The following is a 24,165-nucleotide window of genomic DNA, read 5'->3' on the forward strand; positions in this document are numbered from 1 at the left end:
TGGAAGCATATTAACAAGATTGCGTAAAGTTTCCTGTTAATTATTTCAACACACAGAGGATGAGGGACTTACAATGGACTAATTTTCAAACTTATGAGCCGATAATCTTCCAAAGCTGTGTAGTTTACAATGAAAAAGGGATTGGTGTACATCAGACTACAAAAATCCGAGAAATAACTCAAAATTTTTAAACCTATAAGCCTGACAGATCAATTCGATGTTTGAAGTTCCAAGCGTCGCAGCTCATGCCACCGGAAACTTCAGAAAATCTAAAGATTCATGGATAAGGTTCTTTTGAATATCCCAAGTTGATCTGAGATAAATAGACGGTCGAGGAGGTGAGTTAATTGATCTTTGTCACAGGAACTTGTTTTCAACTAACTTCTTCAGCTCCTCCATTTTTTGAATGATCTTTGGATTCATGAGGTCTCTTGCTTCCCTTATTAGAGTGCCTTCCTGGCTGAAATGGTAAGCGTCCACAATAGCCTTCATCCAGGTGTGAAGCTGCACCGGGGTCCTGACAAAATATAACAAGGAGAAAAAAGGAGAGCATGGATGAGCTTTTGAAATACGAGGATAGCCATTAAACTTCTTACGATACTACAAATTTAAGAGTAAGAGTAGTTGAGTTCCTGATGCATACGTGAAAAGGTTATCTACATCCGTCCCTTCAAGTTCCTCTCCTGGGGTAAATGCATCGTGTAAGGCAGCCAGACGCTCCTCAGGATCCTCGATTGTGAGAAGATACTTAAGTATCCGAATTTCTGTTGGCATGAGTCTCTGAAGATTACCTCTTGCGGTCACGTACAAATGATAAAGTACGTCCTTTACCTATTCAAACGAAGAAATAAAATTAGCAGGAGCATTACACTACCAAACAAATGAAAAATTGTCTTATCTTCTTCTGCTTTTCTTGGTTCCTTTCCCATGGGGGGCACAGATACACAATTCTGTTAAGTAGCCTCTATGAATCCATTAACTGTTCATATAAATAAAGGACCATCAATGACCCTAATGCCAAAAGTTATAGCCGAGATCTACATGAGAATCCAACTTTATTGCATTGCCTGAACGCATGTTGTATATGAAAGAGGTTCCCCGCTTCTCCGACTAAGTAATCAAAATGATACTTGTATCTACCTTACACCTACGATTTGTAATGATAGTGCATCATAATTGGAGAAAGACAAATATTTCTGAGGCAAGCCATCATCTCACCTCATCTTTCGTCATGCTCGACTCTTTGGCAGCTGACCAAGCTTTTGTGATCATCATCACCAATGCTGAGTCAAGTTGATTTTTCTCAGCCAAGTGATCTATCTTCCTACAAGCCGCATCAACAGTTGGAGAGTCGATAATATCTTGAAATTTCAGCTCTGCAGCATTCAGTGCTTCAATGCTTTCAGTTGCAGAATCATATGCTTGCACAGCAGCCAAGCACATATTTCCAATACTTGCCAAAGCTAGTCATACAAAAAATAAATTGTCACAGCACCACGCTACTGATTAGAACTTAGGACAGAGGTGTGTCATACATACAAATGAAGATAGGACAAGTATTTGTCCCTTCTAACAATATACTAAGGAGACGATGGACAAAGGCAAGGAGGAAGATGGCGATTAAATAATACGTATGCTTATGCTTCGTAAGTAGACACAACATGTGTTAATAGAGTGCACATTTTCAGAAAAAATCAAATAATTAAATGATACATAGTCTCACCAGTTTGCTCTGTCGGATTGTTGTAATAGGATTCGGCAACAGTGTGGAGATGCACAAAAAATTCTTGAGTGAAATCTTTACGACGTCTGGAAACAATTTCACTAATTTCTGATTGAGCCCCTCTAACGACTTTAAGAAGTTCATTGTGTCTTTGCACATCTTCATCAATCTGTGAAAGAGTAGCAACCCACTGTCAATTCAATTCAAACAAATTTAACCATCCCTTGAATAAAACAAACGCGAACAGATTGATTCCTCATAAATTTCATCACTACAAGTGATCAGTCCTGAAATTGTAAACATCCTTTAATCTTAACTCCCAACAAGTATTGTCTTAAGAAAGACAAACGCTAAATTTTTCATTCATGAAGGGGAAGTTGTATTGGATTAAGGAATTTGTCAATAGTATCATGGGAAAATTAACATACAGACATGGTTAAATCACCCATACTCTATAAAAAAACATCCGAATAAAAGACATTTAGGTAACAAGTACGATAGTATCACTCTTAAGGGGTTCATAATACCAACCTCTTTCAATTTCCGTCCAAGCCGTAGTAGCTTATGCTTCATTCCAGGATCATCCTCAGCATCTGCACGGTCCTGACACCGCGCATAGAAATGAGGCCGGATATCGTCCCATTCCTTACTGAAAGCTAATAATCTTCTCCAGTCAGTTGGAGTGGGCTTGTCAACCAAGAAAACCTCAATAAGCTTGTCACATATTCGGGCCATCTTGTGGTCATCCAATCCCCCAATCCCACCTTTCTCTTCCCCTTTCTCACCATTTCCACTGGGCTGATCTTCCACCGATATGGGATTAGAAGAATCAGAAACGGGCAACTCTTCTCCACTAGAGCAACTATTTGGCACTGCAGTTGTATCACCAACCGTAGCAGCAACAACAGAGGACCACCGTAACTTAACTGGTTCTCTAACTACTAAGTCACAACCTGGCAGTAGATGACAGATATCTGTTAAAAAATGACTTCGAAACAGCAACAAACACCCTCAGCACAGATACAACAACAATTCCTCCTAAAAACTAACATGGTATTTCCCAATTCCTTTGATGCTTTCAGGACACGAGTTATATATAAATATTTTTCTCACTTCCGAATTTAACAAATGAAAACACACAAAATCTTTGATAACACAGAAAGACAATTACTTGAATGCTTAGTGCTAATTAAAAATACCCAGTTTATGAGAAATCGAAAACAACATCCATCTGTTGCAGAGTGACTCCAAATCAGCAAAAACCCCTCATACCAGAAACAAAAATTGTGAATTTGGGACCCCAAATGAAGGATTAAAACAACAATTATTACACAAACCGATATCCCGTTCATGAAAAATTCCAGCTGATGAAGAATTAAGCATGTAATTTTCAAATAAAAGAACGTATAAAGTGCGTACCTTTGGTGATGCTATAAGATACGGAGATAGATTTAGGGGAGGATCTGATGGAGGAGAGAGAAGAGACGCGTTCTCTGGTGGCGGGTTTAGGGGCTCTGAGTGGGAAAGAACAAGACGGTTGGAGGGTGGCGGTGGAAACCTCCATGGATTTTGTACCAAATTAGTTTTGCTTGTCCGGGAGAAATGAGTGTGGGAAAAGAAATGGCAACGGCAGAGGGTTTTTCACCTTTCAGGCAATGAACAAAGAGGGTTTTAGTGACGGGTCCCCTTTCTCGAATGTTTATTATTTATTATTGTAGTAAATAACACAGTATACTACATTTTACCACCTCAACTTTAAAACATATAACAAACTTGTACCTCTTTTTTAAACATTGCAATAAAAGGGCGTTGTGATTGGGTTACAGAGGTAACAATGGTGGTAGAGGCGGCAACAACGATGATGGTGCAATTGTGTTATGGTGGTGGTGTTCACGGTGGCGGCAAGTAGTTGTAGTGGTAGTGGTGGCGAGTATGGTTGTGCGGCAGTGGTGGCGGCACGATTGTGGTGTGGTGGTGGTAATGGCAATGGTAGTGTAAGAGGTTAGGGTTTATAGTGGTAGGCCTTGTTCTCCAAGGAAAAAATGTGTTTAGAAGAATAAGTAATGTTATTTTTTAAAATTAATGAGCTTATTATAAAAATTAAAAATATTCAATAAAGAATCAATTCTGCTTTTTGTTAAAAAAAAATTTTAAAAGTAATTTACAGACAGTTTTTAAAAATTGTGCTCGAAGATCATTGGTTTTAAAATAAGTAGGATATTTTATTTTAATCAAACATTTTTTCCCTGTTTAACTTTAAAGTAAAACAGTTTTTGATAAATATATATATATATATATATATATATATATATCAAAATAGGCCTCAGGAAAAAATTGACCAAGACAGAAAAATATGTTTAAAGCTTTATAATCCTCGAGGAAATAAATTCAAAAACTAAGAAAATACATCATTTCGACAAAAGAAAGGAAGAATTAATTAATTTTGCAATTATGAAATTTATTTGTTACCTAATACTACAGTTTAGTTGTATTTCACTTTTCTTGACTTATAAGTGAAAGATTTTAAGTTCAAATCTTGTCAAAAATAAATTTAAATAATATTATTGTTAGCCCGACTTTGGAATAAGAAGTTCATTAAAAATTAATTCCCAACCCGATATGTAACAAGCCGTTCCAAATTTTACGTTTTTATTTTATTTTAAAAGCGTGAATTTACGAAATTGCCCTAGAGGTAAGGACTTTGACTTATGTTGACCATCGACTTGAGAGATGTGAGACTTATTCTTTTAGCATATCCTCGTAGTACTCATTGGTACGAACGTATAGGCGAAAACCGTTTGCGAGTCCGGATTATAACGGTATACTTATGGACGTTTGAAATTGGTTATTTAAATATTTGAATTCCCACCTTGTGGGATTAGTGGACCAATTAAATTAAAGGGACAAGGAACCAATTAGAAGAGAAAAGTGAAGCTTGCAGCCAATCAGAAAGAAAGAAGAAAAGAAAAGAAAAAAAAAAAAGGAGGGGGGGTGGGGGGAAAGCTTCCCGTGCACCCATACCCGCACCACCGCGAGTCCATTTTCCAAGGCCGATTCCGACCAACTCCGGTGGAGTTTTTCGATGCCACCACCACCATCTTGAAGCTCTCATTCCCCTCTACAAAAACCCACCCAAGAACCACCTTGATTAACCATGGTATGTGGCGGTTTGAGGTCACGAAAGTTGACGAAAATCAATGGTGCTCTGGCCACCCTTTTCGATTTTCCAGCAAATCGGCAAAGCGATAGCCGATGCCACCACCTGGGCTTTGTAGCCCATCATCCCAGGAGAAAAACCCAACCAACCTTGACCCCGTTGGACCACCGTAGACGACGAATCGACGTCGGGAAGTTTTAAGCACCCGCCGACTTTGTGGGCAAAATTGACCATCTTCCGTCCACTTTTGGACTTTGTGGCAGGTATGAAAGTTGCTCCACTCACTGAGATCTTCATTTCTGTGAAGTTTGAGAATTTTTTAAAATAGTTGGATTTTCCGGCGAGTCGGGGCGGCCGACCGCCACCCGCGGCAACGCGTGGCCAGTGGGCCGCCAATGCTATTTTTAGGCTATGTCAAATGTCTTGAATTCAGTTTTGTCATTTGAATAGCGTAGGTTGATGGTTGGAACTTAAATTCGTTACGATACGTTACTTGATAAAAATGTGAATCGACGATCCGACCGTTGGATCGTCACCAAAATTGGATACATTATAATACGTAATATTTAAAGATCATAGGAATTTATGGATCGGGAATCCGACTTACGGATCTTCCTGAATTGGATTTGTAAGTTAGTAAAATAAATGTTCACGGCCACTTGTTTTAGGCAATTGGCGGAGATCTGACTGTTGGATCATAATGAAATTTTAATATGTTATTCTAGAAACATATTGTGGATCGTTGGGAGTTGCAGATTGGAAATCTGATATGCGGATCTTCCGGGTCAAGTTATACAGGGTTATAAACCCTACCGTCGATCTTTGATCGACGGTTGACTTGTGGTAAATGGGTCCCAAACTATTTTAGAATGTCGTTGAGGTTGTGTTTTATGTGAATTACGTATTCTTCGAATAAGAGTTCTGAGATGTGATTTGATAATTGGTCACAATGACCAATCATTCAGGACGCCTCGATGTGTGCGCTAGAGAATCATAGCGTGGACTCCAAGTAAGTGGATCTTTTCCTTTTTATCGTACATATTGTTGAGAGTTCTATCGACACTTTTAAATTGATTAGGTATATTACTTTCATATATAATTATTGTGAATGCTTGAAGTACTATATGAACTACGAATGGTTTGATCCCTGTTTAGGATACGTAGGCAGTCTAACGAGACGTTAGATGTAGCCATAAAATATTTGAGACAAAAGCCTTGCTTGGGAAATTGAGTAATGCGAAGGAAATTGGTAAAGACAAGTTTTAGTTTTATGAATTAGTTAGTTAAATTAGTGTTAATTGGGTTGTCATGGATAATTATCCCTGAAAATAAGTAGTTTGGGAGTAAGACGTTATTGATTATACATTTCTCATTGTATTGTTTATAATTGAAAATGCTACGACATGGTTGAGTATTAGATTGCATCATGGTATATTCATATGTATATTACTTGCATATAATTATTGGGAATGCTTTCGAGTGCAAAGGTGAACTCAGGACACTCAGGTGAGTTTATGGTATTAGTTGAATCGATTGAGTTATAGCATGACTACAGTTATGTGTTAGGCAACTTCGATACTGTCGTACTGGTTGCCATGAGTTCCACATGTTATATTGAGATGCATTGAGAGCTCATAAACCTGCACCCCGATGTTAATACTCCCGCCCATGGCCAGGGCACAGTCCTTCACGTGATGTTCACCTCCCGCACCTTACGCTCACATTGGATTCAAGGTAGGTGCACAGTCCTGTTGTACAGACCACTTTAGGTGGTTCCGACTCGTAGGTGACCCGCGATTATTCGCTCAGTCTTCACGTGATCGTAGCACTTGAGCGTATTTATTTACACCCAGTCCTGTCGTACAGACCACTTTAGGTGATTCCGACTCGTGTGCAGGTATACTTATTGAGCTATTGGCTAGCCAGGATTGATGAGATATGGATAAGTCGTACAGGTCACTATAGGTGACTCCGACTTATATGCTAGCCAGGATTGATGAGATATGGATAAGTCGTACAGGTCACTATAGGTGACTCTGACTTATATGCTAGTCATGATTGATGAGATATGGATAAGTTGTACATGTTATTTTAGACGATTCTGACTAATATATCACTTTGTATTGATTTAGTTCATTTGGCCTACTTATTAATGTATGGTGGAGTTGATGGTAAACCGTGGTTTTGGTCATTTCTGAGTATGGTTTGGATATATGTATATATGTGGTACTGTCTTATGGAAAATGATACGGGTTTTATATTTATGGGCATTACTTTTAGAGAGGTAATAACTTTGGGAAGCTTGGTTTTATTGCTTACTCACACCTTCTGTTTGGTGCCCTCCAAGTTTTAGCTGCTGAGTTTGTATCGACAAAAATCTGTGGCGAATCTTAGTATTGATGGATATTTCTAAGGGTATGATTCTTACCCACACTATTGTACCTTACTTATGCTCTGACATCGCGTGTGAAATGGGTTCGCTCCCACTCGTATCGCACTCTGGTACTTAGACACTTTTAGATTCAAATTTATTCACTTTTTATACACTATCACATTTTATGGCTTCGTCACCTTCTAGGTGTTGGCCAGCACAGCTCGATTCAGGATCCAAATGGACTTTCTGAATCGGGGTGTGTCACGATAAGCCCACAAGAATATTCAAAGTCCAAAACCCCGAGTGTGTAACTTTCATGTTTCCAGCCCACGAACTTCCCGCTCCCAGCGCTCCTCTCTTTTCCCTCTGAAAATCGCGGTTTCATTTCAATCTTCTTCTCCCTCTAAACCCCCAAATCAAAACTATAACTTTCACCCAAATCAAAATATAATTTTGGAAACTTTAACTTAAAGAAACGACGGCGTATTCTTGATGGATCATACTATCGAATTGGGCCAAGCCCAATTATAATTTAGATTGGATTGAGTATGACCCCAAACGCAAGGATGACACTTCGCCTGACGGCCTGAAGATACGTAAAGTAGCCTGGAGGAGAATTTTATTTAGAATTCTCTTGTAATGTGAACGTAAACTTGAACTGATACTGAATACTGAGACAGGACAAATTTAATGGGAAAGCAATCGAAGATTGCTGTTATTTTATTAACTTTGTAAACAACAGATATCAACAACTTATAATATGATTACATCAATATTATATTATTATATTATATTATCGTACTTAACATAAAAATCTAACTTAATAAACTTTCCTTTTTTATAATTCGAAGAATTATAAAAAGTACCATCCCACAACAGATACTGAGTCCAATAACTATTCTGATGAATAGATATATTATAACGTTCTGAAATCTGATCTATACTACGTAACCAATCCTTGAGAATATGTCGAGAAGGAAAACTATTGGTAATTTGAATAATTAATCCTCCGGATAAACATTTTATGATAAAATGTTTCATATACTCGACATCCTCTTCTGTAATTGTATACATATCAAGACATTCAACTTCATGAAATGAATGCTGAACAATAAGATTGATGGTATCAAATCTTGAGCATCTTCGATCAAAGCTTCGAAGAACATAATCCTTATAGTAAAGACTCTTGATATGATCTGTAATCTCAGATGGAAGTAGAGACCAGAGAGATGAAAATGAGGTTGAAGATGAACTCACTTTCATTTTTTTTCTGCTTCCTTGAGTCAAACAAATATCTTCCTGGTCGCTTGCTAAGCTCCTTTTCTCCCGGAATCTCAAATAAAATTGATAAATGTGAGTATAAATCTCGCACGAATGGGTTTATATCGGCGGAAGTTACACCGCCTCTGGAATTATATTATTATTTTAATCTTCGTACGTGCGAGAACCCGATAAGCCCACAAGAATGTTCAAAGTCCAAAACCCCGAGTGTGTAACTTTCATGTTTTTAGCCCACGGACTTCCCGCTCCCAGCGCTCCTCTCGTTTCCCTCTGAAAATCGCGGTTTCATTTCAATCTTCTTCTCCCTCTAAACCCCCAAATCAAAACTGTAACTTTCACCCAAACGTTTATTGCCCCTCACTGTAACTCCTTTGAGATCTCTCTCTCCTCTCCCTTCTCTCTCTCTGAGCGGTTCATCTCCAATCCAACCAATCGCGCGCGCTCTCATTCCCTCTCAGATCTGTGAGATTTCTCTCTCGTTTCTCCATCGCTTTGCGCTGATTTTTAGTTGATTCTCTGTAATTCGTTTGTTAATTGTTGAATTGGCTGCTGATTATATTTTTTTCCGTGTTTGTTTACTGAGAAATTGATGAAATTAGGATGGAAATTGGAAAGTCATTTATTTGGTCAAAATAGTTGAAAATTCACATTTGCTTAATGCTATTTTGTTGGTTATTGTTAACATTGGTACTTTTTTCTGGGACTGCAAAATTTGTACTGTAATTTTTTTTTTTCACTGAAGCTATTCATACTTTTGATTTTGACCTGTTTATTGGGCAGTAATTATACTATAAACGTGACTACAGACTACCTTCTGTACTTCTCAGTTGCAATTAGCCACATGGGTTCTTGTTTCTGGGAAATTTTCTCAATTTCGGACCCTTAATCAATGCATGCATGTCAAATAATGCTGTTACTATCATGCTAGATTAGGATTGACTTTCCAATAAATATATAGCAACATGATCGGTGAAGATAACTACTTTTGATTCTGACTTGTACGTTACATAGAAAAGGAAAATTTAACCTGGATGCTTATTCTCTTACCCATCTAATCAAATAGTTCCTTTTGTCGTTTAATAAGGAACTAAGTCAACCAGGTTGCTATTAATGAAGGTCAATGGATAAACTAGTGTTGTATAAGGATTAGTACTGGTTTTCAACTAGGAACTACACACAATGCTTTCGCTTGGTGACATTTTATTAAATTATTATGTCTGTTTAAACTTTAATTGGTATTTGCCAATAACAATCTTGCTAGACTTGTTTGTAACCATAGTTTTGTTGCAATATTGTTAGTTAGTTAATATCAACTAACATTTAGCAGCTTTGCATTTTATTTTGTTAATAGCTTTCCAAGTTATGACATTCTTAATTTTTGTTTAAACTTTTGCAGGATCCTGCTTAAATTCATTGAATTATAGAGTTAAAAAATTAAGGGCTGTGTTGTAATGAGTTAGTGCTTGAAATTCATTCTTCCTGGCCTGATGGAGAAGGAGGCTTCACCTAAGGAAAATATCGCAAGTCTTGTGGATGCTCAAGATTTGGACAAAGATACACTCGCTCTCCAGAAAGATCAGGGTGAACCATCAAAGGAGAGCACTGGTGGTCCCAAGGTAGACAATGATGGTGGAGAAGATGTACTAATTGATAAGACAGCCAGGAGTGGGGATGTGAAGTCTAAAGATGGGGGCAAAAACTTGGACAATAACCCAAGTCACGGTGACATAGGTGGGAAGATCGATGAGAGTAGAGATTTGGAATCAAAAGTTCAAGACAAAGAGTTAGACTCCGATAAGGGACAAAAGGACACTGCTCATAAGGTGGAGTCCAAAGAACAAGAAGAAAAATTGCACAAAGATGGTTTACATGATAGCTTGGGTAGGAAGGCAGATGAAAGCAAGGATTTGGAGTCCAAAAATGAGGAGGAGACAAATCAAACCACAGATGAAATTCTTGGCGAGGAGGAAGAGCAAGAGCCGGTGTTTGATGGAAACGAGATTCCTGGGATGGCAGCTAACAGAAGTATGTCCACTCGTTCTTTAGATCTTGATTCAGAGAACCAGGGGGTAGTTGAAAAGGCAGTGGCACTTAAAAACCTTGTTAAGGTTAAAGGTGTAGTTGTGGTCTCCACATTTCTGCGTCGCCTTTCTGGCAAAAGAGATGAAGATGGTGATGCAGAAAACAAAGCTGCACAGAGGGAGGAAGTCACTGAAGGACGAGTACAAGCTATAGCCATAAAAGGAAGAATTATTCTGTACACAAGATTAGGATGCCAGGACTGCAAAGAGACTAGGTTATTTTTCTACAGGAAGAAGCTCCCATATGTTGAGATCAATATTGATGTGTATCCCAGTAGAAAGCTTGAGTTAGAGAAATTTGCTGGGTCTTATGCTGTTCCAAAGGTTTTCTTCAATGAAATCCTGATTGGAGGCCTAAGTGAGCTAAAGGGCTTGGACGAGTCTGGAAAACTTAATGAGAAGATTGAATATCTGATTAGGGAAGCACCGTCATCTGAAGCTCCTTTGCCGCCACTTTCGGGTGAAGACGATTTGTCCAACAGTGGAGCTATTGATGAACTAGCTTTACTTGCCCGGAAAATGAAAGAATTTGTTGATGTGAAGGACCGTTTTCATAAAATGCGCAGGTTCACAAACTGTTTTTCAGGTTCAGAAGCAGTGGATTTCTTATCAGAGGATCAGTATCTGGAAAGGGAAGAGGTTTGTTTTTTTATTTTTCTTTTCTTTTTTAAAATTGTGGAAAGCAAGTTGAACTTCGTGAGTGGTCATAGGAATTCCCCCTGTCAACAGGATAGTTTATATTTACATTTTACTTAAGAGGTTACTGGGCAACCTTACTATAAATTTGTTTGTCTTGATCCGTGAATCTTCTTTTGGAAATTATCTCATACGCACGAAAAGATTTCATCAAGTGTGTTGTATCTACCATAGATGCAAAACAGATTGCTACCTTATCTTATTGTTATTGACTTTTCCCTTTTACCTTTCGATTTCTTTATGGTGCAGGCTATTGAATTTGGGAGAAAGCTTGCAAGCAAACTCTTTTTTCAGAATGTTCTTGAGTGAGTCCCTCGAAGTTTGCCTTGAAGTATATTCTCTTTCACTTAGTTTTATTGCTAGGAAATTCTGAGTGGAAAGAAGTTCAAAGAAAAATACTCAAGACAAATTACATTTGATTTACAAGAGCTTTTTGAAAACAAGTTCTCAGCTGCCCAGGATTCATTGTCATGTTAAAAGTTAGAGTTAGTGGTAGGAAGGCATATTTCTTAAACGATTAATGCGTGAACTGTAAGTGGACAATGCCAATTTTTGTTTTCATGTCAAACCAACTTGCGTCACGTATATTATTCCATTGTTGACATATTTTCTTCTGTTTGTTCTCAACAATGCTTTTATGTTGCACAAGGGAAAACCTGTTTGAGGATGGGAACCACTTGTATCGGTTCTTGGATGATGATCCAATTGTATCTCAATGTCAGAACATTCCAAGGGGTATAATTGATGTAAAGCCAAAACCCATCCTAGAAATTGCATCAAGGTTGAGGTTTTTATATTTTGCAATTCTTGAGGCCTACGTGTCAGAGGATGGAAAGCATGTTGATTACAGAAGTATCCATGGAAGTGAGGAATTTGCAAGGTTTCTCTTCTCTTTTCTCTTTCTCTTAAATGATTTCTAGCTGGAAAAAAGTATTTTGGTATCTTATATCTAAGGCATTGTTAATGGTAATATCTGTATAGATATATGAGAATAGTAGAAGAGCTTCAAAGAGTGGAAGTGAAGGATATGAAGAGGGAGGAGAGACTTGCTTTCTTTATAAATCTCTACAATATGATGGCCATCCATGCAATATTGGTATGGGGTCATCCAGCCGGAGCAATAGAACGAAAGAGGATGTTTGGAGACTTCAATTATGTTGTTGGTGGGTCCACATACTCACTTTCAGCTATTCAAAATGGTATTTTACGTGGAAACCAGCGACCGCCATACAATCTCATGAAGCCATTTGGTGCAAAAGATAAGCGTTCGCTGGTAAGATGATAATATTCTTCTTCAGTATTGACATGGCTCACTTATTCTTGGCTGCATCTGTCATGTGTGTGAATTTCTGTCATTGTGTGTTTTAGTTGTTAACAGACAGGGTTGTGTATTCACGTAGTGTCCATGATTAAACAAATTTGGCATTCCGGAGCATAGCATTTCAGATTTCTTTAGGCCATAATGTTATAAAACTTGCCTGTCTGGTTTTCTATTTGAGAGTTAGAGTTTGATGCTACACATTCTTTTTAAGTCATGAAAATCCAGAATTACAATCTGCTGCTAGGCAACTCTTATCTCTTAAGAGCCGATTCTCTCTGTTGGCAATTTATTTTTTTGTACCTTTACGTACCAGGTGGCTCTTCCTTACCCAGAACCTCTTATTCATTTTGCGCTGGTTTGCGGTACTCGATCTGGCCCTGCTCTTCGCTGCTATTCTCCTGGTGACATTGATAAAGAGTTGATGGAAGCAGCCCGTGATTTCTTAAGAAATGGAGGTCTTTTTATCAATTTTGATTCCAAGGTTGCATCAGCTAACAAGATTCTTAAATGGTAAGTTGTTCTGCAAAAAGGTCTGTTGTTTATCTTATATTTAACAAATAATGGGAACATGCTTCAAGTCTTTCAATTAGGGTTCTGAAACTTTCGAATATTTAACTTCTCTCATCTAATAATACTCATTAACGCTCAGGTTTAGCATAGATTTTGGTAAGAATGACGTAGAGGTACTGAAGCACTCGTCAAACTACCTCGATCCAGCTGTCTCGGAAGCTTTACTGGAATTTCTTGCCGACTCTCAGTTGAAGGTGATATACCAGCCTTATGACTGGGGTTTGAACTGCTAACGACGATATTAAACCCTTCTTGCATACCATAAACAACTTTAAATAGATTCCCCTGTTTTACAAAATATAGCATTAGAGAAGTGATGAGATATACCATCAGTATTTTATCCATTTGTAGTTTGATGGACACACACCAGATGCATTTTCCGATGAATAGATCGGCAAGGCACATTGAAAATGTAGTTTGACCTGGCTTGAATTACAATGATGCAGTCTTATGTCTTTTACCATTTATGTTTATGATTTGTTTCTTTAGTCGTAGATTTTTCTTCCAATCATGCCTAATAGTTCATATGTGAGTCCTGCATATCAGTGAAGAATTTCTTGATTTTCAAAGAAACTTGGGCTTCGTTTCGAGTGTAAGATTTCATATATAGGGAGTTTATTTAGGGATCCCTTGAAAACCCTTTCGTTTTCAGTATAAACTTGTCAAAATCCGAAGCTATTTTTACAACCCCTGTTCTCAAATTGATCCTAGTATGGGCTTTTATCAGTGTGACTGTAATTACTAAACTATTACAATAATTTACGGGAGGAGGGAGTTTCGAACTCGAGATACATGAGTAGAAACATAGAACTCTATTCACGAGAATATTGGAGCACATGTATATCATATTCAAAAGATGAGTGAGGTGATCATATCATATTAATGGGGATAAAAGTGGCCACTCTGAAGTTGAAGTAGACAAATCATCTCTAAGGGTTAAATAACTGTAAAATAAAGTTGTTGAGTGTTTGGTAAACTTTTTACTTTTTAAAAGTGCTTTTAATAACAGAATTACTAAACTATTACAATAACTTATGGGAGGAGGGAGTTTCGAACTCGAGATACATGAGTAGAAACATAGAACTCTATTCACGAGTATATTGGAGCACATGTATATCATATTTAAAAGATGAGTGAGGTGATCATATCATATTAATGGGGATAAAAGTGGCCACTCTGAAGTTGAAGTAGACAAATCATCTCTAAGGGTTAAACAACTGTAAAATAAAGTTGTTGAGTGTTTGGTAAATTTTTTACTTTTTAAAAGTGCTTTTAATAAAAGAAGCATTGTCTTAGTGTTTAGTAAACTTTTATATAAATTGCTTTGAATATGTTAAATAACTAAAAATGATATAGTATTTAATGTGATATATGTTGCAGTCCTATTTGGAATAGGAATGTGATTGTGTAAATCCTAGTGTATCTATGGATATCTTTTATATTCCTTTTAGTAGTAATTCCTATTAGAGTTGTAATCCTAGAAGGGTAAGGATTTTACCTATCCTACTACTATAAATAAAGGCACAATGGGGGTGATACAACACACACCTCACAATTAAATCTCTCTCTTTTCTCTCTCACTACCGCCGCCCTCCCCCTTTCTATTCTCCTATAATAGCTTAGTTAAATAGGCCAACAACACGTTATCAGCACGCTCTTGTCAGAAGCTAAGGAACTGACGAAACGTAGGAAGAGACTATCTTCTACAAAATTCAAAGGCTCTTATTTGTTTTTTGCCAATCAGGTCCGCTTAAAATAAATGAAGATATTTGAAACGACCATGAAGCATGAAAACATTCCACATGATGCATGAACCCCCTATGTTTATATTTTCCTTCTGACATGCATACATACACACACACACACACACACACACACATATATATATATACATGTTTCATATATTTGTGAATATATATGTTTCATGTATTAGGCAATTATATTGCTATGTGGAATTGTGAGTCAAAGCATATAAATAAATTAGAAGCATGTTAGGGTTTTTCAAACCTTAGACAAGTCGAAAAAGAAAAAAGAAAAATATTGGGAACTGTGCGGCATAGCTGCCAAACCACCACCGTTGGCCTGAACCCCAGCCACGTGGAGCACGTCATGGCACGGTGTCGTTTTGACACCTTGGACCTCACGGCAGCAGCCTTTTGGGCTTTGCTGCGCTAACCCGGACTCTAGGCCTTTGGCCTAATTAGCTTCATAGGGGCTGAAGTCCCTTAGCCCAACCAAGAAAGCCTGCAGCCTTCTTGGCCCGTTGTCCCAAGTCCTTGGCCCAACTCTAGCAGCCCAGAGCTGTTGGGCTTCTTTTTGCCCATGGCAGGCCTGCCTACAACAACCTATCATTCACTGGGCTTTGCCCCAGTCTTTGGCCCACTTGCCCGCAACAGCTTTTGCTGTTGGGCTTGATTCACCCCGAACCCAAAACCCGAAACCCAGCTTCGGCTGGGCTTCCTCGGACCAACCCAAAGGCCAACTTTCGATGGGCCTGCACTCGTGTCCCAATTTTTCCCCAAAGCCAGTAGCCTTGGCTGTTGGGCTCCCCAAACCCGCTCGGCTCGAGGCCTACAGCTCTCACCAAGGCCTAATAAGCCTGTAGTCGAATTTGCAGGGCTCTTCTCCCACATTATTTTGCTTCCACGATCGACCCCATTTGATCCCGATTTATTGAATTAATTAAGCTAATATGCATGACATGTCCAACTAATAGCTTCAATTAGTATGCATGATAGAGTGCTCTGTCAGCACTTCTCATACAAATTAGGCACGTTGCAACCTAGTCATCAATTATAGAGCCAAGAAGAAGGTAACTGAGAATGGTAGAAAGGTATCTATTTGAATGGGCTGAGAATAGTGGGTATATCGGACTTGTATATAAAATTGGGTTTCTGATGAACTCTTTAAAATAAAATAAAAATATATGAATAAAAAATATAAATAATAATTATAAATATCTACTTTAAAATACGGGGTCTCACAGTTTCACTGGACACCATTTGACATAGGTGATGGGGTGGAATGGTGGTATTGCATTTATTAATTTTTTTTAAAACTATTAAGGGTTTATATATTAAAAATTGGCATAGCATCAAGAATATCAGGTACTGTAGATTTGGTAGAGATAGGCAGGAGGAGGCAGCGGTGGCTAGAAGGCTTCCACATTGAGGCCACAAAGGGACTTGGCACACGCGATTAGCTGGTTAAGTCTATGTAAGTGTTGCATGTCTTAATTGTACCAATATATTTTCCCATGCAACGTGAGCTACATGCTTATAGTTTTGTTTGGGTTGTTAAAAAGAGTGAACTAATTTTATTTGATCTTGGATTGGTTAAAAGAAGAAGATAACGCGTTTTTTCTCAATAGAATTGAAAAAGTAGAATTGCACCAATTAACATGTATCACATAATCATCTATATGAAGCCATGTAATATACATAAATCAAGGTTCTCCGAAAATTTCTCCTACCTGAATTCCAAAGCATTATTCCAAAATATTAACACAAGAATCCACCACCGAGGTCAATTCCTATTCACGTGCCATCACTAAACAGGCATGACATTAAGTATAGCCTAGTTAGAGTACTTGGTGTTACTAATCTAACACAACTTAATTCAAATGATACTTTGACTGATCTAAAATAATAATATGGTCACGACAAAACATTTGAAAACTTTAGGAAATATGGAACATGTGAAATTCTATATACACTAAAACCGAGTTAAGCAGCTTCACTGCTCTTAAACACATTGAAAGGACGGGAATACCCCTGTTTTACAGTTCAGCTTTTTCTGTCTTTTTCTTACTTGCACAATGAAATGACTAAAAAGGGTATGACATACATGTTGCTTTTATACACTTTTTTTAAAATCTACACCTAGCGGCGCCTAGGCCTTGCCTAGGCTAGGCGGTTGGCCATCGCCCCGATTAATGCTTAAGCGTTTGAAAATTAAGAAAGGGCACCTAGACCTACTGAGGTGTCTGCCTAGCCCGTCGAAACCCTCCCAGACACTCGCATAGGTTGCGACTCACTTAGAAAGAAAATAGATAACCTTCATTTTACATTTTACTTTTTCAATAAATTGTAAGAAACTTGTTGAATACTTAAAGGAACACACATTATATACTCGTTCTCCATGTTTTCATTGTGATCCAATATCTCATAAATAAACACTTATTTACACGAAATATAATAGATTTAATTAAATTCCCCTAGTCTGCCTAGCTGCCTAGGCGCTAGGCCCCAATCCGCCGTCCGACTAGCGCTTAAGCCATCTCCAACTAAAGGGTTCAAAGGGCCAGAGGGTCGAAAATAGCCCGAAAATCGTCTCCAACTGAGGGCTAGGCCAGAGGGCTCGTGGAATCTGAGAGGGCCCCACGGAATCTGAAAGGGCTGGAGGGTTAGCCAGAAAAATCATTATTATTACATTTATATTAAATAATATAAATATATTCCTGTCGGTTAATCCTTAAGCTAAAATTCAAACACAACGGCTAGCTAACGTCAGTTAGCCGTTGCATTTGATTTTATTTATTTATTTTTTTACAGTTTTATTATTATTTTTTTATTTACAAATTTTTTCCTATAACTTCTATTTCACAAAATTTGTTTCATTTTATTTTAAATTCTATTTTTTTCCTATAACTTCTATTTCATTTTATTTTTTGACGTCACTTAGCCGTTGGATTTGAATTTAAGTTGTAGTTTTTAAATAATAAATTATGTTTGGCTCTCGATTGGAGATGATTTTTTATGATAGGGCTAAAACGAGGCTTATGGCCCTTTGGTCCTCAGTTGGAGACGGAGACAAATATGGCCTTGTACTGTTCATTAAAATATTAATTTCTTGGAGGGCTAGATGGCTAAAACGAGTCCTCTAGCCAACCCTCGGTTGGAGATAGCCTTAGCATCTTTTAAAACCTTGCTAGGCGGCTAGGTCCCAACCTACTGCCCGACTATCGCTTAGCATCTTTTATAAGCATGATGTTATATGATAGTGCGCTATCGTTTCCTCTCTATTCGGTTTACCCTTTCACTGCCATCAACCCTTGCTTCCTTTTTCTCTCGCCCACAGCCACCGCAAAACCCCTCAAGCCCTCAAACCCTCAGACCAACAAATTTAATTTCACAATCTCTCACACCTAATCTAAACCCTCAAACCAAAAACTCGATTTCAAGTATCAAGCAGCCAGGATTTTGGGTGTTGGAATTCCGGGCAACTGTTTCCTGCCAGACGCAAGTGAAACGGACCACGCCGTTATGACCAATCTTCGTGGTTCTGTCTGTCAGGTTCTGTTAGGATCCTAGTTATTGGGTTTATATCTGTATGGTATTTTGTCTTATCTATGAAGTAGTTGGCTTCATCCAACGGTTCTGAGGATAGCGATGTATTCCCATCTGGGCACTCCAGTATATAAGCCTCCTTTCACCATTTGGAAAAGACATGAATAAAAAGAACTGTTATTTTATTTCTTATTTTCTTTGCATTTTCCTTTTCTTCTCCATTCCTACGGAGTGGGTCCTATCAGGTTCGATGCTCAAATTTAAGGTATGAGACTCTGAGTTTTCAAAATCAGGGAGGGGTTTTGTTTAATTTCAATATCAGTGAGGCTTTATTTATTTATTTATTTTTTTAACAAGGGCTTCAATTCAATTAGGGTTTCGTTCAGTTTCAATTTAATTTTCTAAGATGAGTTTTAATTTTGGATTTAATCTAATTAGTTTGATTATAATTCAAAAAAATTGTGTAAAGTAGGTTTTTTGTTGGAGAAGTGGTAGACCTTTTAGTTGTGCCTGGTGTGTTAGTGGTCGTTGCACCTGCATTTGGGCAGCAAGGACCAAATCAAGAATAACAGTTTGGGTATGTATCCTAAACCTAATTATTCTAATTTAAATGGAGTCCACTTTAACAGATACGAATTTGTATTATGTTATTCAACTGCCAGTGGAAGTGTTTTAATGCAAGCATTTAGATTTTCTTTTTCAATCAATTTGGCCAAATGAAAACAATAAAATCTTTCTTTTTCATAACTTCTTTTAATGTCATGTAAACATATTGCTGTAAGGTTTATTACGAATCCACGTGGACATGGGGTTGGAGGAGTCGACAGTTGAAGTTGAGCACTTGCCTTTCATGGCATAAAGCCGACAAGAAATTCTTTAAAGTCAGAGAACTCCCTTATTACCGCTGCAACTTGTCCTTCAAATTATCCCTCATTTCTTCATCCTAAACCCTAATTTCCAAATTATTCTCTAATTTCAATTTTTTTTAATTTTGTACAGGTGACGCATTTGTCTACAAGGTCTTCAAGGCGTACACGCAGCCATGGAAATTTCAGCGTGAAAATCCCCATAAACTCCTCTCCTCTTCTCTTACTGATATCTCTGCTCTCTCTCTCTCTCTCTCTCGGTACCTACCTTTGGATTCTGTTTGCTGTCTGAAATTTTTTTTATTTTTTATTTGAGTTTGTTCGGATTTATTCGTCTCAACTGGGTCAGGTTTTTTAGTTGCTTGGATTTTTTTTGTAAGTTTATATTTCTGGGTTAATTTTTTCGTTGGTACAGTTTCTACGCAATGAAAGATCACTGCATTCTTTTGATTTCTGGGCATGCTTCAAGCTTCTGCCTTTTATTTTTATGAATTTATGTTCAGTGAACTTTATTTACATCGATTTTCTAGGGGATTAAATTACTTAGATTACCCAAATATACATATATTGTTTGAGAAGGCAATTGAAAATTCACTTATTTCTAGATGACGGAAAACATATTGTTTTTCGTTCATTTCAGTTGGGTTTCAAACTCATTGCAGCTGCAACTGCAACTGCTGGGGCTCAGAAAACGGGCTGGGTACCGGGCCAACTTTGGCCAGCCCGACTCCGGTTTTCAAAATTTGTAGAAACCAGCTGTGAACTGTTGCAGGAAAAATTCAGAAAAGAAAACACCTCAACATACTGAAGATTATGTCCAACTCTAGCATACTTGAGGACGGTACGCTATGTCATCAGCTGCCTCTAATTTTGTAAACCGTTAATTCTATCTTAAAATTGAAATTATGAATCCTTATAATTGAAATGCCAATGATCTGAAGCTCATGACTGAATTATTACAGTTCTGTAAGATTTATTGAATACTTTTTTCGAACCGTCTCTCACAGCGGAATCACCGCCACCAACAGCTCTGGCCTCGTGGTTTGTCGTTGTCCAGCATTCCTCCAAAATTCCACTATCTCTCTTTGCTTTCTCCGACTCAGTGTGTCTCTATTCTTCCGGGTACACCCATATCTATATCCCAAACAACTGTTTATATGTATCTATTTGTTAGATGAGGCTTTTGCCTTTTGGGTTCAATTTTATCTGCTCTCTGCATTGGATTTGATGTCTTCTCTCGGTCCTTATTGTTTTTATTCAGCAGTGGAGTTTGCATTGTCGCTTGAGAAATTGGCAAATGAAAAGCTGCTCCTCTTGCACAGTGTAAGACATTCATTGTTATCGTATGATGTCTTCTTAATATAAGATGATTAGGTTTAGGTGATTATATTGTGTACCAGCAACATCGATTGGTTCGTGTTATGAATTAACGACTGTGTTCATCATCGAATTTATGACTAACAGGTTGCTGAGAAGAACAAAGATGTGCTGTTAATAGATTTTGTTGAAACCGAGTTTTTGGCTGAGCAGGTCCGTCTTGATATCTTCCTTTACCTTGCCTCAGTTGGAAAGGTTCTACATGGGCACTTGCGGCATAATCTTTGGTGTTCTGCTTTTACCTTTGTAGGTGGAAGCCTTCAAGAAAATATCTGAATATGTTCAACTAAGGATAGTTCGCAAAGGGCACGGTAGGAACCCATAATTCAATTTTGTTGTCATCTTTATCCTACGTTTCGTGTTCATAATTTGAAAATAACATACTTTATCTGATTTCATTTCCGTTTCTTAAAACCCAGGGATGTTGTTGCTACGTGATGATGTGTTTGTCGCTGTTGAAAGTGATGTTATGCTGTCTGGTGTGCTGATTGTAGCTGTTTAGAGGTTTTGGTTGTATGGTTAGAACCGCATATTAGTTTTTCGGACGAGGAAGATACATGAGGGACAAATTTTAGACAAATTAGTTGTTTGCATTAGGTTTTGAGAAACTCAAGTAAATTGTATATAGCTGGGCAAAGGAAAGCAGGGAGAGAACACCAATGGTGGTGGCGATAAATCCCTTCTTTGCAGTGCAAGTCGACGGTCCATGTGGAGCATCCAACCCAGTTTATAAGAGGATGGGTCAAAATGTAGAACAAATGTACATACAATGCATACATATATATATATACATTATAGGGTTTAGAGTACCATCTATGCAACAACTTTATTTGATATAGGAATTAAAAAGGGTACGGAGGAGCTCTCAGCTCTGCTACAAATTGTTCCGACAAATAGTCTCTTCTCTGATCTCTCCTTCTCTCGGTCTCTTTTGATCTCTCTTCCTGTTCTCGTTCCTTTCGCCTGAAAGGACGAGTTTAAGAAATAGTGAAAGAGAGGTGAGAATAGTGTAATTGACGTGCGGATCTGTGCGTTAATTTTTTAATTTTTTTTTGTATTTTATTTTTATTCCATTAAATTTTTTGTTTTTGACATTGAAGATATTTTCGTTAAAGTTTAGGTCCTTTTTTCATCAAATAAAGTTATATTGTTAAAATAAATTTACCCACACTATTTTCATTGAAACTCCTTTAAATAAATAAAACTAAATTAAGGGGGGCTGCTAATGCAGAAAAGATAATTATTTGTTTTTACACCCAACACTAAACTTTTCTCCCCTAAACTCTAATTTTCCTTTGAATAATCAAGTAAATAAAATAATATTTGATCCGAGTACGTTTATTACACAAAACTATTTCAGACTAGACCCTTAGATTAGACTAAATTAAATTGACTTAGTGAAGGGGGGTGTATTCAATTGGGAATTGGAGAGATTTTAATGAATTTATAAATCCATGAATTTTTATGGAGTTTAATTGATTTGTAGAGACTCTATGTAAAATTTTGATTCAATTCCCTTGAAAATCTCATGGGGAGATGTGAGATTTGTGGATGTTTAAATTACACTACAAAATCTCTCCAATTCCCTCTAATTCCTCAACATTTTAAAATTTTTTAAAATCAAATTCTAATTGAATACACCTGAAATGTGGCATCATTTTAATCCACATTAAATAAAAATAAATACAATAGTTAAAGTTGGTTAAGTTTTGTAAACTATGACGGTGGAGTAAATAATTATGCATTCCAATTAAATAAAAACAGAACTAAAAAAGATTTAAAATTAAGAAAACTAATGAAAAGGGTTTGAAAACTTTGAGTTTTAACGATAAGGACAAAATAAAGGGTAAAGTGAATAGTATCAAGATTGACTTTTTAGGGTAAAAATGTGGTTTTTCGTTAAAGTTAACAGTCTGCGGACTTTTCGTTAAAACTCCCTTTAAAATTTTGAATTTTAATCAAAAGTGATCCTAATAATTTTATTGAATAATAAAGAAAACAAAAATAAAAAGACCCGACCAAAAACGTTTGCAAAGCAAATGCCAATCCGTTTTTATTTTCAAAAATAGTCGATGTCAATTTAAAAATGGCGATAGTATTAGTTTTCTGTTTAAAAATAACAGGTAGTACATGTGTTTTGTTTTAAAAAATAGTCGGTGTTTATTTTTTTTAACAACCGATATTGTCTACATTAAGGGGAAGAGAAGAATGGTGATAGTATTAGTGTTCTATTTAAGAAATAGAGGTAGTACATGTGTTTTGTTTTCAAAAATAGTTAGTGTTTATTTTTTTAACAACTGATTTTGTCTATATTAAGGGGAAGAGAAAAATGGTTATAGTATCAGTTCTATGTTTAAGAAATAGAGGTAGTATGTGTGTTTTGTTTTCAAAAATAGTCAGTGTTGTTGCAGTCATATTTAGAATAGAAATGTGATTGTGTAAATCCTAGGGAATCTGGGAAAGTATTATATATTCTTATTAGAATTAGATTACCTATTAAATGTTGTAATCCTAAAGGGAAAGGTTTTTATCCTTTCTACTACTATAAATAAAGGCACAATGGGGTGAATCAAACACACCTCACAATTAAATCAATCTCTCTTCTCTCTCAATATTGCCGAACCCCTCCCTCTCTAAACCCTAGATCGTTCAATCAAATAGGCCTACAACACGTTATCAGCACACTCTTGCCAGAAGTTGAGGAATTGACGCATCGTAGGAGGAGGCTATCATCCCACCACATTCAAAGGCTTATTCGTTTTCTGCTAATCAAGTATGCTTAAAATAAAGTAAGATATTTGAAACGTCCACGAAACATGAAAACATTCCCCATGATTCATGAACGCCACCCCCCCCCCCCCCCCCCCGATGTTTACATTTTCCTTCTGATATATATATATATATATATATATATTTGTTTCATGCATCGCACAATTAAATTGTTATGTAGAATTTGTGAGTTAAAGTACAAAATTAAATTAGAAGCAAATATGGGTTTCCTAAACCCTAAGGGATTTGAAAAAAAAAAAAAACAGAAGGAGAAATTGGGCATGGTGCGGCACACCCACTGCACCACCACTATGCATACTGATACCAGGCTTCGACCTGGGGTCCAAATGGATGGGCCTGCAGCCCTTCACCCTTGCACCATGGCCCATAGCCACGCAACAAACCCATGCCCGCATCCTTCATTCAAATCCAGCCCAGTTGGCTGGGTGTTTCCCACGGCATGCACCAGCCTACAAAGCTGGGCCCTTTTCTCTCGTAACCCAAACCCGCAGGCCAGCTTTTGCTGGACCTGCCCGTCCACCCCATAATCCCTTGGGCCTGTCCCGTCTCTAGACTCGTGGCCTGCAGCCACCCGAGTTTTTTTTGCCCACAGCTCCAAGCCCAATATTATTTTGGGGCTATATTTTCGATCCAATAATATT

At 37.4% G+C, this 24,165-nt stretch overlaps 3 protein-coding genes across 12 annotated transcripts; 2 read left to right on the forward strand and 1 right to left on the reverse strand.

Annotated features, from left to right (window-relative positions):
* Nucleotides 1–60: 60 nt before the first annotated feature.
* On the reverse strand, nucleotides 61–3,397 carry LOC103957007 (uncharacterized protein At4g37920). Its single transcript, XM_009369074.3, has 6 exons — nucleotides 3,143–3,397; nucleotides 2,255–2,676; nucleotides 1,724–1,892; nucleotides 1,219–1,463; nucleotides 644–831; nucleotides 61–517 (listed from the first exon to the last, which is right to left on the reverse strand). Exons 1-6 carry the CDS (start codon nucleotides 3,285–3,287, stop codon nucleotides 358–360), a joined length of 1,329 nt encoding a protein of 442 aa, XP_009367349.2. The 5' UTR covers nucleotides 3,288–3,397; the 3' UTR covers nucleotides 61–357.
* Nucleotides 3,398–8,718: 5,321 nt separating this feature from the next.
* LOC103957008 lies at nucleotides 8,719–13,670 on the forward strand. The gene is made up of 7 exons (XM_009369075.3): nucleotides 8,719–8,997; nucleotides 9,932–11,255; nucleotides 11,562–11,617; nucleotides 11,962–12,192; nucleotides 12,294–12,585; nucleotides 12,947–13,143; nucleotides 13,283–13,670. Exons 2-7 carry the CDS (start codon nucleotides 10,023–10,025, stop codon nucleotides 13,434–13,436), a joined length of 2,163 nt encoding a protein of 720 aa, XP_009367350.1. The 5' UTR covers nucleotides 8,719–8,997; nucleotides 9,932–10,022; the 3' UTR covers nucleotides 13,437–13,670.
* A 5,709-nt stretch (nucleotides 13,671–19,379) lies between these two features.
* LOC103957009 (ferritin-2, chloroplastic-like) lies at nucleotides 19,380–21,555 on the forward strand. Of its 10 annotated transcripts, XM_048581778.1 has the most exons (7): nucleotides 19,380–19,617; nucleotides 19,998–20,229; nucleotides 20,365–20,479; nucleotides 20,619–20,680; nucleotides 20,822–20,887; nucleotides 20,985–21,045; nucleotides 21,154–21,555. In XM_048581778.1, the coding sequence occupies exons 2-7, from the start codon at nucleotides 20,206–20,208 to the stop codon at nucleotides 21,234–21,236; spliced, it is 411 nt and encodes a 136-aa protein (XP_048437735.1). In that variant the 5' UTR covers nucleotides 19,380–19,617; nucleotides 19,998–20,205; the 3' UTR covers nucleotides 21,237–21,555. The 10 variants fall into 10 exon arrangements, 5 of the variants coding, with proteins under 5 accessions (XP_048437735.1, XP_048437738.1, XP_048437736.1 ...); XM_048581781.1 differs by having other exon boundaries at nucleotides 19,380–20,229; nucleotides 20,831–20,887; XM_048581779.1 differs by having other exon boundaries at nucleotides 19,380–20,229; nucleotides 20,622–20,680.
* The last annotated feature ends 2,610 nt before the right edge of the window (nucleotides 21,556–24,165 follow it).

The sequence above is a fragment of a genome, unplaced genomic scaffold, assembly GCF_019419815.1.
Source record: "Pyrus x bretschneideri cultivar Hongxiangsu unplaced genomic scaffold, Pyrus_bretschneideri_v1 Contig17, whole genome shotgun sequence".
Lineage (NCBI taxonomy): Eukaryota > Viridiplantae > Streptophyta > Magnoliopsida > Rosales > Rosaceae > Pyrus > Pyrus x bretschneideri.

Excerpts from the sequence above, each read along its gene's own strand:
- LOC103957007 (XM_009369074.3), bottom strand. The coding sequence starts at position 3,287 with ATGGAGGTTTCCACCGCCACCCTCCAACCGTCTTGTTCTTTCCCACTC. Across the intron at positions 2,677-3,142 it reads ATCTTATAGCATCACCAAAG|GTTGTGACTTAGTAGTTAGA; the intron begins GTACGCACTTTA and ends ATCTACTGCCAG. Across the intron at positions 1,893-2,254 it reads TTGGACGGAAATTGAAAGAG|ATTGATGAAGATGTGCAAAG; the intron begins GTTGGTATTATG and ends ACTCTTTCACAG.
- LOC103957008 (XM_009369075.3), top strand. The coding sequence starts at position 10,023 with ATGGAGAAGGAGGCTTCACCTAAGGAAAATATCGCAAGTCTTGTGGAT. Across the intron at positions 12,586-12,946 it reads CAAAAGATAAGCGTTCGCTG|GTGGCTCTTCCTTACCCAGA; the intron begins GTAAGATGATAA and ends TTTACGTACCAG. Across the intron at positions 13,144-13,282 it reads GCTAACAAGATTCTTAAATG|GTTTAGCATAGATTTTGGTA; the intron begins GTAAGTTGTTCT and ends ATTAACGCTCAG.
- LOC103957009 (XM_048581778.1), top strand. The coding sequence starts at position 20,206 with ATGTCATCAGCTGCCTCTAATTTT. Across the intron at positions 20,230-20,364 it reads CATCAGCTGCCTCTAATTTT|CGGAATCACCGCCACCAACA; the intron begins GTAAACCGTTAA and ends CGTCTCTCACAG. Across the intron at positions 20,888-20,984 it reads CCGAGTTTTTGGCTGAGCAG|GTGGAAGCCTTCAAGAAAAT; the intron begins GTCCGTCTTGAT and ends TTACCTTTGTAG.